Source organism: Rousettus aegyptiacus, unplaced genomic scaffold (genome assembly GCF_014176215.1).
Source record: "Rousettus aegyptiacus isolate mRouAeg1 unplaced genomic scaffold, mRouAeg1.p scaffold_m13_p_6, whole genome shotgun sequence".
Classification (NCBI taxonomy): domain Eukaryota; kingdom Metazoa; phylum Chordata; class Mammalia; order Chiroptera; family Pteropodidae; genus Rousettus; species Rousettus aegyptiacus.
The window spans coordinates 45,945,965-45,960,337 of record NW_023416309.1 but is presented as its reverse complement, the minus strand read 5'-3'; the positions used below and the strand labels follow the sequence as shown (position 1 = coordinate 45,960,337).

At 46.0% G+C, this 14,373-nt stretch overlaps 1 protein-coding gene across 2 annotated transcripts in view; it reads left to right on the top strand.

Moving 5' to 3' along the window:
* XPNPEP1 (X-prolyl aminopeptidase 1) overlaps positions 1–13,925 on the top strand; it is a 43,793-nt gene extending 29,868 nt beyond the window's left edge. For both annotated transcript variants that reach the window (XM_016145694.2, XM_016145695.2), the window contains 11 exons: positions 1,327–1,416; positions 2,019–2,069; positions 3,254–3,312; positions 3,445–3,522; positions 5,361–5,432; positions 7,070–7,130; positions 8,551–8,620; positions 9,714–9,887; positions 10,563–10,639; positions 11,847–11,945; positions 13,380–13,925. In XM_016145694.2, the coding sequence (XP_016001180.1) occupies positions 1,327–1,416; positions 2,019–2,069; positions 3,254–3,312; positions 3,445–3,522; positions 5,361–5,432; positions 7,070–7,130; positions 8,551–8,620; positions 9,714–9,887; positions 10,563–10,639; positions 11,847–11,945; positions 13,380–13,508 (960 nt within the window). In that variant the 3' untranslated portion in view covers positions 13,509–13,925. The remainder of the gene's footprint in view (positions 1–1,326; positions 1,417–2,018; positions 2,070–3,253; positions 3,313–3,444; positions 3,523–5,360; positions 5,433–7,069; positions 7,131–8,550; positions 8,621–9,713; positions 9,888–10,562; positions 10,640–11,846; positions 11,946–13,379) is intronic.
* Positions 13,926–14,373: the final 448 nt, after the last annotated feature.

The following is a 14,373-nucleotide window of genomic DNA, read 5'->3' as shown; positions in this document are numbered from 1 at the left end:
TTCCGTGTTGAGAGGCTGAGGGCCTTTGGAACCCATCGAGTCATGTGTTCTTCAGAGTATGGCACAAGAGATAACTTTAGGTTTATTTACATGTATGTTTTAAAAGTGTTTTTAGCATATACTGGAAAAAATATATAACTAGTATGTGAGATCATGATAATATAAAAATTATTTCTTAAGACAAAGTTGAGTTTAATGAACTAAGTTGACTTAAAGGTAGTCTAAAGGAAAGTGTTAAGGAAACGAGGGTCGGGGAGTAGCAGCCAGGATGAGAGCCTCGCACGTGGTGTGCAAGTACCTGGAGTTGGGGAAACACAACTCCCCCAGCCCCGCAGCATTTTATAGATGAGGAGACCTGAGGCCCAGGGAGGCTTCTGGAGTTGGGGATTTGTGAGAGATCAAATCATAGCGATAATCCTGTCCTGACTGAGCTTGCAGCTGGGTGACACCTGGTAGCTGGTACCCGTCGCCTCAGTTTTCTTTAGGGCCTGGGGCAGGACTGAAATCTAAGCCACTTTAGACATCACCTGCCCTGCCCTTGGCCTTTGACAAGCCCCCCGATATTCTTTCTTCATCGAGCTGTGGACCTTCCTGAGTGTAACACTGTGAGACTCAGTTGCTCAGAGCTTCCCTTCCTTGACTTAAGTGGGGATCACATCTGCCTTCTCTGTTCCACGAGGAGCATGTTTGTGAGAGAGAGGATAAAAAGAGCAGAGGCAGCGAAAGCCCTTTGAGAAGCTCTGTGCAAGTGCGAGGTGGTACTAAGTCCCTTCTTCCTGGAACACAGGCCCGGATTCTAACTGGTTCTCAGATTGGGAAGGGTTTTCCCAGCTGTAAGATCAGACCATGAATAGTGGCTGATGTGTGGTCCCTGAGCAAGAAAGGGGAAGGAGTAGGAGCCTGCCCTCATCAGTCATGTGTATCGCCAGACATTGGGGAAAAGCCTCCTTTGTGCAGCAGTAAAGGGGTTATTTCAGTCAAGCTTTGATCCCTGGGTGAACTCTGACCACAACCGTGGAGGTTTGAAAAGCAATATCTTGGTGATGGCCGGCAGCCAGCAGTCTCAAAGAGTTGAGTGAGTGGGAGATGTAAGAAAAATACCTTGTGTGAAGTACTTTATCTTTTTTGGATGAGCTCAGGCCCCTTTTGTCGTGTTCAGAGTCATCAACCAAAAAGCACCGTAGGGGATGGCCAGCTGGGTGGGTCCTGAGTGGGAGCTCTTCACATGATTTGTCTTAAGTGGGTACTGGGTGAAGGGGTGATTGCCTTGCTCTTAGGTGAGGGGAGCCAGGCTCTGTTTCTCATACTCTTTCCTTTTGCCCCCAGGAACATCGCTGCTGTATGCCTTACACCCCCATCTGCATTGCCAAAGCTGTGAAGAATTCCGCTGAATCAGCAGGCATGAGGCGAGCTCATGTGAGTAAAACAGCTCGTGCAAAGGAGGGGATGTTTGGTGGTCAGAAGGCCCAGCTCCCTCACCCACTCTGGTCTTGAGCTTGGCACAAGGTTGGAACCTCTCTGAGTCTTTGAGAGGTTAATGAGAGAATGAAATAAAATATCCGATAAGCTAGATCTTTGCAAAGCATAATATATACCATACAAAGAGATATTGATGTTGAAAGTGGAGATGAAGAAGGTGAAGCCTCTTAAAAGGCCCGGATTATATTTCAGAGCCAATGGAAGGTCTAAAAAGATTAATGGCCCAGAGATGGCTTTTGACAGTGGCCTGTCTTTCTTGCTCCTGTGGGACAGGAGTAAATCTGCTGAGGGAGCTGCGTGTGCTCTGAGGTGGGCCCCTTGCTGACGGTGCTCGCCTCCAGGACAGCAGAGGAGTCTTATCCCTGACTGTGGGCATCGCCGCAGACCTGTTGCAGGAAGTGCCTGCATAGCGAGCCCCGATGGCTGATGTTTTGTGCCCTACAGGTGCAGCCTGTTCACTGTCACATTAAGACTGGGCTCTGGATCTGCCCATCTGATTTTCGGTAATAACTTTAAAAATGTCTCCATTGTTTGCACAGATTAAAGATGCTGTCGCCCTCTGTGAACTCTTTAACTGGCTGGAGAAAGAGGTTGGTTCTTAGTCTTTGTTTAACATATGGCTGTAGATTGTTCAGATGCTAAGTGCAGTTCTGATGTGATTCTAAACGTGGCACCTTCCATGCTCTGGTGACCATGAGGTCTAAGATCCTCATCTGATTTTAGTGCTCTGTTTTACAAGTTCTTTCTGGAAATCTGTCGTGTGTACATTTAAAAATTCTTTAATTGTAGAAAATAGTAACAAAGATGAAAAAAGAAATTTCTTACCAGAGTGAATCCTTTTTGGGTTAAGGAATTACCTTGTAATCAATTGGAATTTAATTATAAGGAAAAATGACTCTGATGATAATATAAGCAAACCGATTATATTAAGAGAAAAAGATCTTTATGTACATTTTGAACTTTAAGCCATTAAACTTTTTGTATTAAACACACTTGGCCAGTTTCCTGCCTTTCACTCCCTGGAGTTGACAGGAGGGTGATTTCTTTGTGCTCTTATTACAGAATATCATATTCCCTTTAAATATTAAATTAAAATTTTTAAAGCAGCTTAAACCAGAGAAAAAACATATCGTCCTTATTTTACCAGTATAACTATTCCCCCCCAAACCCTGACTTCTGTTCATTTTTCCAGTATAAATCATTTTTACATGTCTCTCAGTGTGTAGATAGGATCTTGTATTTTGTTAATTTCATTTGCTTGGTATTGTAGTGTGAGCATTTTCCATGTACTTTGAGGCTCAAAAAAATGATCTAAATAGAGACTGCATTTAGTGACTAGACAGATTTATTTACCCTTTCCTAATATTTTCAAATGTTTAGGTTTTTATTTTTTTTTTGTTATTATCAATAACCCTGTAATAATATCACTGCATTTATCTTTATTATTTATTTTGGATGACTTTTTTAGGATGATATCCTAAGGGGAAGCTTTTGAAGTTTTACTTGGTGTTAAGTTTTGGGAAGTTTCAGGATATAATAGTGAGGTAAAGGAGTTGAGTGAAAAACTAAACAGAAATGTGTCTACGTTAAGATAGATTTGGCGAAAGCCTTTGGGAATTCCTTCCTTGTTAAAGTTGAGACATAAACTGTGTCCTGTAGATTGGACAGTTGGGACTTGGGAATTGAGGAAAGTAAGTTTTCAGTGTACCCAGTTTAATATGTAGGAAACACATGAATCATCACACCAGATGGTTAAAAGCAACTTCCTTGTTAGGTGCCCAAGGGTGGCGTGACAGAGATCTCAGCTGCTGACAAAGCTGAGGAATTTCGCAGGTAAGGGTCTGTCAGGGGGGCTGTGAACCTTGTGCTCATTTCCTTGCTGAATTAAGTGAGTTTGGGAGGGCCCTGAATCTCGGCACATTAAAACCCTTAAGCCACTCTGCTCCGTGTGTCTTTCTGTTCCAGGCAACAGGCTGACTTCGTGGACCTGAGCTTCCCAACGATTTCCAGTACGGGACCCAACGGCGCCATCATTCACTACGCGTAAGGCCTGTGGAGGAGCACGCTGCCTGGCTTTGCTGCTGCTTCTGCACACGAGCCTGAGCAGGGGACCCCAGTGCCCACTTCCGTTTGTCCGTTGACAGTGTTTTCATATGGGAACTAAGAACTTTAAGGTCTCATTTTCTCCAAATCTTCAAGCCTCTGCCTTTTGAGAGCTTCCTCTTAGGCTCAGATGTATGGCGTTGACATTCTCCACGATGTTGTCAAATGATTGTCCCTCCCTACTTTCTGAGGCTGTAGGAGCTCTATTCATAGGCCTTGAATCTTCATGATTAGAATTTTTTAGTGTATTTCCTCATAATGGCAGCCTTATTAATGTGCTAGTCCAAAAAACTCCATCCCTTAGAAACTTATCACTAGGTTGTGGAGCTCCCTGTTACGGGTAGGGAGATAATAGCACCCTCCCTTCCCTACAGAAGGGCTTGAAGCCTGGCACCCCAGCCGATAGGGCTTTTTCCCAGATAACCTATAGGAGCCCATGGCCACAGAGCTGAGTATCTCTGCACCGTGAGACAAGAGGGCTGTTCATAGGTTTAGGACTGATTGATTTGCCTGTGGAGATGGCGGAAAACAGGACCCGGCTTGGCTGTTGGGCTTTAGCGTCAGCCTTGCCCAGTCAGATGGTTTTGGCTCGTATTGAGCATTTTGAGTTCTTCGCTTCTCACCTGTGATTTGCAGTCAGTGAAAGAACACTTGATCTGCCTCACTCTGCTTACTTGGGCACAGGTTTCCTCTCACCACCCCTCCACCCCCCTGTTTTGATAATTGTGTTTAGATTTTAGTCTTCAGGCAAGTTCTGAAGCTGTGTGTGGGATATAGTTACAGATGTGATTGCACAGTTCCCACATTAATGCTTCTGTTCCCATTAAAATATCAAAAGGACTTCAGCTTTTGTCCTATGTTTAACTCAGGTGATGAATTTCCTAGAATTTTCAGATAATTAACCCATCAAAAACTTTTAGAGTAAGGGAGGAGGAATTTCCTTCTCCCTTGGCATTTCTTCTTTGCAGGCTGTTGGAAGCCTGTGGGTAGCAGGGCTGTGGAGCTGGATCCACATCTGGTTGGAATGGCTTCTGACCTCATTGTAGAGGGGGCGGTGCCTGGGAATGAAGGAGGACCTCTCAGCTGCCAGGGCGGGGGCTTGGACTGCTCCTATCCCTTCTAGCATTTCCCAGTGCAGCAATGTTGTGTGGAAAGGCACAGTGAAATCAGATCCCTTTCTAAAAAATACCGCAGGTTCATTTGAAAAAGCGCCTCAGCATAAGAGTGTCGGGATCTACTCCCTTTGCTAGCAGAGATCCCTTTAGTTTTTCTCCCAAACCGAATCATTTATGTGCCTGTCTGATAGTCCGAGAAGAAAGTGGGGAGGCACCTGAGGGGATCAGGACTGAGGGGGGAGGGGACATGGAGGCCGAGGTTGGGGCCCAGGACCCCCATACCCAGAGACAGGTGATTTCAGGCTGCTCCCTTCCCAGCTGCGAAGACTCTAGCTTGGTCCAGTTGTGCCTATTGATTATTATTTTTGTACTTTTTACAATTATCTCATGAACATCTACTTTTGTTCCAGATGGAAATGGAGATAGATAAAAGAAATATGTTATTTTACCTCCTCTTGATAAGCTCTTTATCTCATTGGGGTGATAGGTTTGACTAGAGGAAGATTAATGTTAGTTGTAATAATTAAGTTACTGGGTAACTTTGTTTTCTGATGTAATTTTAGTCTTACATAAATTGTATGAATAGTATAAGTATGCTCTCCTCCAGGATATAGCAAATGTTTTACATTTGTGGAATAATTAATTTTTAATAAACTTTCCTAGGCCGGTCCCTGAGACGAATAGGACTTTGTCGCTGGACGAGGTGTACCTCATTGACTCGGGCGCTCAGTACAAGTAAGTGAAGGGGTTGCCATAGACTGTCACTCTGACAGGCCAGGCTCCAGCTGAGAGTGCTCAGCTGGTAATTCTGTTCTGTGCCGGCTGTTATTGGAATCTTTCCTGTGTCCTGCCCTTTTTTTCACCCCTAGTTAAAATAGTCCAGTTGTGACTCTCTTCCCAGAAAAGACTGATAGAAACATTTAGTCCTTGGCAGGAAGTTGTTAAATACTAAATAACTGAAAGCAAGTTTTCAGAACCATTAGGAAGTCTATCCCAGCCCATAAACCGCCTGCTAGCTCCCTGGACTTGCAGTGGCCTAAGACCTTGTGAGGTGAGGACTTAATTTTGAATGAATGAATGAGAAACAAAGATTGCCCCAGAATTTCCTTCATGTCTTGCCACTTTCACAGTTGTCCTCTAGAATGGTTCCTCAGAGGAGAACCCAAGATTTGGGTGGGGCTTGATGTAGAACCCATGAGAAGGGGCCGGAATAGGTGGTGTCTCCATTAAGAGAGTGTGAGCAAGGCCTTTAAGTGCTCTCTTTCCCACTGCAGTTGGGACTGCGGCTGATGGACAGCCTAATTATTAGATGAGCTCGGCCAGGTACGCGGAGACCATAGCCTGGCCTTGGGTGTTGGTGACAACAGCCTAGAGCTGCGGGTATTGAGATTGCTAGAGTAACGGTAGAAACTTTGGCTCACTTCTAAATTTTAGCAGGCTTCCAGAAGTTATCCTTTCTATGTTGAGAATATGTTTGGGTGTTTTTAGGGGCCAGCAAACTCCTTGCTGTCCTGACAGGAGGAATTGGGAGTTTGGTCATTTTTTACTAGAAACAGACTCCTGATTACTTTGTCCTCCCTTGCCTTTGTAATCCTAGTGTTGGTGTCTTCCATGAAACAGCCGTCACATTATAGAATGAGAATGTGCGTGTCAGCACCTGATTGAGTTCACCCCCACTACATTGGGCCATCTTTGCATTAACATTTTGTTTCATTTTATTTTGTATAACAACTTTATTGAGATACGATTTACATACCATCCCATTTACTCATTCAAAGTGTACATGAGTGTTTTTTAGTATACTCGCAGAGTTGTGCAACCATCAACACGGTCAATTAGAATATTTTAATCACTCTGAAAAAGAACACCCTTTGCCATTAAGTCACCTCCCATGTTCCCCTACCCAGGGAACCACGATGATACTTTTGTCTGTGGATTTGCTTATTCTGGACAGTTCACGTAAATGGAATCACATGGACTTCTGTGTCTAGTTCTCTCCCTTAGCCTAATGTCTTCAAGGTTCATCCATGTTCTTGCATGCGTCAATACTTCATTCCTTTTTATTGCTGAATAATGTCGCAGTTGATGAGCATTTGGTTTGTTTCTGTCTTTTGGGTACTATGAATAATGCTGCTATGAATACTTGTGTACAAGCTTTTGTGTGGACATATGCTTTCAGTTCTCCTGGGTACTTACCTAGGTGTGGAGTCGCCAGGCCGTTGGGTAACTCTGTGTTTAACCTTTTAAGGAACTGTTTTCCACTGTTTACCAGCAGTATATGAGGGTTCTAATTTCTCCACATCCTCATCTGTCTCGTATTTGAGCAAAAGCTTATTCTGACAGAAAACTAATTTGTCCTTTGTTTTGGAAAGGGACGGAACTACAGACGTGACCCGGACCATGCATTTTGGGACCCCAACAGCCTATGAGAAGGTAAGGTGGAGCAGAAAGCGTGAGAGGCTCTCTGCTTTCTTAAGAAGAGCATTGCTTTTATGAAAAGGGGGTGTATCAATAAATAAAAATTATATGTGGGACAGTAAAGTAGCTCATTACAGTGAAGTCGGGCTTACCTGCTTTATGAGGTCCATTTAATTTTTGGAGAACTTTTGAAAGCATTCTGTCTACTGAGGTCGAAGTAGCTTATATTCAAGTTAAAACGGCTTTTGGCCTTCTCTTGAGTTAGGAAATCTCTTTGAGGATAGGAATTGGGTAGTGAAATTTATGCTTTTTACGAAGAGTGACTAGATTTGATTCTGAAAGCCATCCCATTCTTCTTTCAAGTTTAGTGTTCCTATTCCTGTTTATAGGAGCCCTCTGCAGGGACATTTTCTGCTCAGTGTCTGGTCTGTTGGGCAAGGAAAGTAGGAAGCAGCTGTGACGTGGAGGTGTACCGGGAGTCTGGAAACTGGGCTTCTGATCTTCTCGGCTGTTATTGGCTCCATGACCTTGAACAAAGCACTTATACCATCCATAAAAATGGGGATAAAAGTACCCACATTCATGGATGGTTGTGAAGGTTCCATGAGCCCAGCAAGTTCCCAGGTCGTAGGCACTGCCCAGGGGATGTTAGTTGAGTCTCTGAATGAATCATAAACTTCAGGAAACTTCTCCAGAGAAGATAGTTTTATATGATGCTGTGGGGCTGATTTCGTAGCTTCAATCCCTGCTTGTAGGTATCTGCACCTTAGCAGACTTTGACCTTGGGTCCAGATGCCTTTGGGGTGACTCTTTTTGTGCTGTGAAAAGAGCCCCAGACCAGACTCCTGGTAAGCCACTAACTTTCCAAACAGCGCTTTTCCTGTCCAGGCAGTAGGGTTACCCCTGAGTATAGCATGGTGGTTAGGAGCACAGGTGTCGAAGCAGGACTTCTTGGCTCCCAGGCCAGATGCTGTGACTTAGGAACCACGCAACCCAGCATGCTACTTCATCTCTCTGTAAAGCATGGTTGACTCCAGTGCCTCTGTCATGGAGTGTGGGATTAAATGTACAGTGCCTGGCACAGAGGAATGGCTCGATAATGTTAGCTAGTATCATCAGTACTTTTTATTTTCCAGTCTTTCTAAGGCTCAGATGACATAGTATGTGTCAGAATGCTCATTATAAGGGGAAGATCTGTGGGGTCAAAACTCTGACAGTTCTCTTTTACTAAATTAAATTTCAAGATTTTCTGGAACATTGGTCCCCAGACCAGGCTTTTTTTTCCACTAGGTGTTTTTTCTTTTTACTTTGATTTTTTTCTCTGTGGTATTGCTAAAAATTCTTCAGAGGCAAGGTTTTCTGAACTATCAGAAAACTATAGGACCAGAGTGCCTGTGCCCACTCTGCAATGTGCCCCCTGGGTTTTCTTTGGCAGGAATGTTTCACATATGTCCTCAAGGGCCACATAGCTGTGAGTGCAGCCGTTTTCCCAACTGGAACCAAAGGTAGGTGGTTCCTCTGTCATATGGCAGGCTTTTTCTTGTTCAGACATCAAACGTGTTTAAATCTGAGTGGTAGGACATGTCCTTCCCTCTCTGGCAGCCCTCAACCCACTTCAGGCCCAGCCAGGGCCAGGGGGATGCTGCATGAAGTGAGGCCCCTGGACCCACTGACAGGTGGGAGGGCCTCCCAGGGAGCCAGTGTTAGGATTGGGCCCAGTGTTAACTGTGTGCTTCTCTCCCAACCTTGTATGGCAGTGGTGCCCAACCTTTTTTGGCACCAGGGACCGGTGCTCCTATGAGAATCCAATGCCTGATGATCTGAGGTGGAGCTGAGGCGGTGATGCTAGCGCTGGGGAGCGGCTGCAAATACAGATGAAGCTTCACTGACTCACGTGCCACTTGCCTTCTGCTGTGCAGCCTGGTTCCTAACAGACCAAGGACCAGTATTGGTCCATGGCTCAGGGGTTGGGGACCGTGATATGTTATTGGACGACACATATGGGTGGCTCTCAGGAGAGGACAGCAGGGCATAAAGGCCTCAGCGCCTGAGTAGAAGTAGATCCAGCCTCCTGTCTGCCCTTCATTGCTGAGCCCCTTCCTTCTCTTAGGGCCCTCGTCGGGGTATATTTTACTGGGAACTGACTTCAGATGCATACTTCCTTGCGTGAGGACTGGCGAGTGGGGCATTGGACTGGGAGTTGACAAGACCTGGTCTCCCTGGGCGCTAGTTTTCTTATCTGTTGTGCCTGCCTACTTGCAGTCTAGTTAGAATCTCATCTTTGTAAGAGCTCAGAAGGGAACATCCATGTCCTCTAACGCAGCCCTTACCTGCTTCAGGTGACCATCCCCTCACCAGTATCACAGACAAATGGTCCTCCAGCTTCAGACTGAGCTCTGCCTGTCTGGGAAGCTGCCCTCAAGAGCTCTGATTGTTAGAAGGTTCTTCTTTGTGCTGGGATGAAATCTGATCCTTCTAGTAAATTTTACCCGTTTTTCGTTTCACTCTCTGGAGCCAAACGTAACAAATTCAATCTCTGGAGTGCTTTGCAAATCAGAAAGTACTTACATATCATCAGATGGTTTATGTGTCTTTCAGGCCACCTTCTCGACTCTTTTGCCCGTTCAGCATTATGGGATTCTGGCCTGGATTACCTGCACGGAACAGGACATGGTGTTGGGTCTTTTCTGAATGTTCACGAGGGTCCTTGTGGCATCAGTTATAAAACATTCTCCGATGAGCCCTTGGAGGCGGGCATGATTGTCACTGATGGTAGGTGACCTTCACATAGAGGATGTGCATGGATCCTCCAACCTTTTTGAAAGCTCTTTGTCACTTTTTATATTTTAATTATTTTAAAGTAAATTGGAAATAATTTTTCCTTCCTGTTACTTTGAATTACATAACCACCTTTATGATTATAAAAGTGATATGTGTTCATGGTAGAAAAAGCGGGGTAATGTAACAGTGCAAAGAAGAAAATGAAAATCGTTTGTAATCCAGCCATCCGGGGAAACATGACTTACTATTTTGATATGTTAGCTTTTAGTCTTTTATATTCATATCTTTTTTTCATCATTGAGATTATACTGGAATTATTGTCTATATTTTGCTTTCTTAATAAATTTCCTTTTCCCATTGTGAATGTATTTTAATGCCTGTGTCATTATGCCTCATGGGTGTGCACCATCATTTATTTGCTGGGCCCCCTGTTACTGTCCTCCCTACTCTGGCCAGTTTTCAGGAACTTTAAAATCTTTCTTCCAGTACCTATTAGAAATGGCCATGTGGGAGAAGCGGGCTTCCCTGGGTGCTCGCATCCGGATTGAGTGGATCCATTATCTGTTTTTCCTCCCACTTCGGGGCGGCTGTCATTCCAGGGGGAAAGTCCTGTGCTTATAGCTTCATCGAGGCCTGCTTCTCATTTTGGGGTTTGGTTTGTTTTAGAGCCAGGGTATTATGAAGATGGAGCTTTTGGAATTCGCATTGAGAATGTTGTCTTGGTGGTTCCCGTGAAGACCAAGGTGAGTAATCACATATCTATTTCTTTTTAAAATTTTGTTTTTTCATGGGGAGAAGATGAAGACTTTTATGTTTGGAGGCAAGACTGCCATTCTGGGGCCAAAATGGAGCCTCCTTTCCCTAATATTGGAGACTTTCCTAGAATTCACTCTTCTCTGCGAATCCAGAAAGAAAATCTTTAATGAACTGAGACCCAGAACTGGGATTCATGGGGCCCCAGGCTGACTCCTGCTCGATGTGATTTGGTCTCTGAGTTTACTAGAGGCAGCGGCTCATCAGGAAGTCTCCTCTGCTTGCGGGGTTAGGGTTGGGGGTGCTTGTTTAAAGGCCCCTTCCAGACCCTGATTCAGTTTCTAGGTCTGGAAACTATTTTCAACAAATGCCTAGGTGATTTTTATCAGATAAAGCTGAGGAACCCTTAGTCACACTATGGGTCAGGCCCCATGGGCAGGCAGTAGGACAGCTTTGTTGCCCTCTGGAAGACAGGTATTTCACCATCTCCCCCGTCAGTATTACCAAAAGGTTACAGGGCTATAGGTGCTAAGTTTACCTAAGAGACCTGTTTGCTTCTCCTCCACTGGTGACTATGGAAATGGAACAGACGGAGGGAAGTGGCTTCCACACCTCCAACGAGGTCTACTGGAGGGATCTGCTCTCAGCTCCCATGTTGAAAGTGGCCTCTTACCTCACTCCCAAAGACCATGCCAGGACCAGAGACACAGCATGCCGTTGTGTTTCGTGTCTGTTCCGTACCACGTGGAGTGGACACACGTGTTATCTGTCACCTGCGGGCTTGGCTGGGTCAATGCGGGCCACGTGGGTGACTGTTAAACGATTTTGGGGGATCATACCTCTGCAGACTCTCAAGAACCAAAACTAGCAATGCCCCTGAGCCCCATCACCCCCATACGCCAGCCCTGCTTCCTCTCCATCACAGTAGACATCACTTTTGTGGGCCTGCTGCTGGGACCGTTCGTTTGGCTCGTCCTGGTGGCACAGGCCATTGTTTGCACAGTGGAGCAGCTCCTGGAAAGTGGCATCAGTTGTGTTCACTGTGCCTCCTGTGCCTGTTAAAGATGGTGACCAGCTGATTATTTCTTGATTACCACTTCCACCTGGCTCTGAGGGATGGTTGTAGCTGGTGGGAATGACCTCATGGGGGGTTCATCATGATGAAGAGTAAAAGCTGTTCTCTTCCTTCTCCCACAGTATAACTTCAATAACCGGGGAAGCCTGACCTTTGAACCTCTGACTTTGGTTCCGATACAGACCAAAATGATAGATGTGGATTCTCTTACAGACAAAGAGGTAATGAGGGAGTCTTGGGGGAGGGCAGATGTGAGGGAGGGGGCTGCAGAGCTGCCCTGCACTCTGTACTCCAGTCTTACTTCTTAAGTTAGAGGACTAGGCCAACTGAGCCTGATGATCCTGGGTTTCCTGAGCACTGCAGGTGCTTTTCTTGTGTTTGTTGGGCTGCCAGGTAGAGATGGTCCTGCACTTCCCGCCATTGTGCAGGTGGGAAGTATGCACCATTGTTTTCCAGGGGGGCGGGAGCCGTAGTTGCCATGGGATGTGTTTAGCAAACATGGGCCTCATATGTCTTCTCTACAGAAGGCCAGATGGGTGGTGGGGCCCGCTGGCTTTTGCACATGCCAGGGTGTTTTCTTGCGTCGCATGAAACATTAAGAAAACAAGAAGCAAGATTTATTATTATATGACTAGTGATACCTTCTATTCTGGTCACTCTGGGCTGTGACACCCCTCACAAAGCAGGAGCACAGCAGTGCTCACCTATCAAGCTCAGAGTGTTATACGTCTTGAAACTCTTTCATATCCTAGGGCAGGTCCCCAGGCTCATGAGGCCAGGGAAGCAGGAGGCCCAGGAACCTGGAGTGGGGCTTGAGGGATCAGGCAGGTGACCAAGGTCAGATTGCTAAACTATTCTTCTGGCCAGTTAGTTTTTATAGGCAGATATCTTCCTACCCTGGGACCATAAGCATTTTCCACAAATAGCAGTAGAGAGCGGTACTTAACGTACTAAGCAAACTGCATTTATTACCTTTCAGCAGAAGGGTTCCTTTCCCATATACCACTCAGCGAGTCTGGGGTTTCATTCTGTTTGAAGGCACAGTGATACCCCACAAGAAGATTCTGTTCAATGGGCTATTAAAACACCTGGTCACAGCCCTTTATTATCTCTGTCTTAGCTGTCACTTTAGGGAGTTTTGGGGTTTGGCCAGCATTCCCATCGTTTGTCACCAGATGGCAGCGTAAGACTGGTCACAGGAACATGGGCTGCTGCAGACTGTCAGGGCGTTTGCTCAGGTTTCACCGGGGCTCCCCTCCCCATCCAGGAGGGCCCTGGGAGTGTCCCCAGGGTTGGCTGCTGCTCTCACCTTCACTGCTGCGCCGCTCTGGATGGCAAGCTGCCTGCAGCCCCACTTGTTCTTGCTGTGGACATGGCAGTTTGCTTCTGCTGACACTACACCTCCCGGCGAGGCCTAGTGGGAATTACAGTGGGGACTGGAGCCCCAGCTGGGTCAAAGCCACCTGGCAGTACCACCCCACCTGTCTGCCGTCATGCCTTGAGGACTCGTGTGCTCATGAAGACCCCTTCGCCAGGCTTCAGTACCTGGTCCAGACTGTGGTCCCCCAAGGCCATGCTTTTGTAACCCCACTGCCTTCCCAGATGGTGTTTGGCCCATGGTGAGCACCACGTCTGTCCTTCTTCCCCTCTTGTAGTGCGACTGGCTCAACAACTACCACATGACCTGCAGGGATGTGATCGGGAAGGAGCTGCAGAAACAGGGCCGCCAGGAAGCTCTCGAGTGGCTCATCCGAGAGACGCAGCCCATTTCCAAACAGCATTGATACCTCCCCTGTTTTTGTTTTTGTAAACACTCTGGGGAAAGGAAGAAATGTGGCAGACCCCTGACTTCTTTCCCCTTTCCTCTTCTTTCTTACCTCCCCTTTTTACTTTTAGATTCTAAGAACTGAAAATCTTATTCTCTTTGATATTTTCTTGCAAATACTTGATCTTTTTGATTTTTTTTTAAAATTGTTGAGAACGAGCCAAGAATAAAATTGCTGCTCCAGAAGCAGGTCCCCAAAAGCTGAACACTTCATCAGGAGAGACGCCCTGAGCAGCCCCTGTGAATTCTCTGGCTGGCGATGGTGAAGCAGTGAGTGCTACGTGACGGTCAAGTTCCAGGTGCTAGTACATCATTCATAATCACCTTAACGCTCATGAGACTGTATTTATGATCAGTGAATAAAATGTCAAAGGTGCTTCGTCTCAGCTGTCTCTTTCCTCATGACACTGCCCACCCTGCCTGTCAGGTGAGCTCATCTTCAGGGCTGGCGGCCTTTGGGACAAACGTTTTCTAGGTGGGAAGCCCACTTTGAGGAGAGGCCCCTGGCCTCCCTTCATGTTGTCTGGCTTAATCATAAGTCTCTTTTTCTTTTCTCTAGAAAAACCTAGTATTTTGGTATTTTTATTATCAGTTTCCCCCCTCATTTTAAAATGTCATTGTTGCACAAAACCCAATAAAAATTGACGTCGAAGCGTCTTTCATGACCCACCCCATGTTAGACGTGGTGGATGTCCCACCCTGAGCACCGCAGTGCTCGTGGTCTCATGACTTGCAGAGGATGGGCTTTCTCTGGACTTGCACACACGGAACGAGCCCTAAGGGCTGGCAGAGCTACCGTCCTGGCCACCGCAGACTGTCATGGC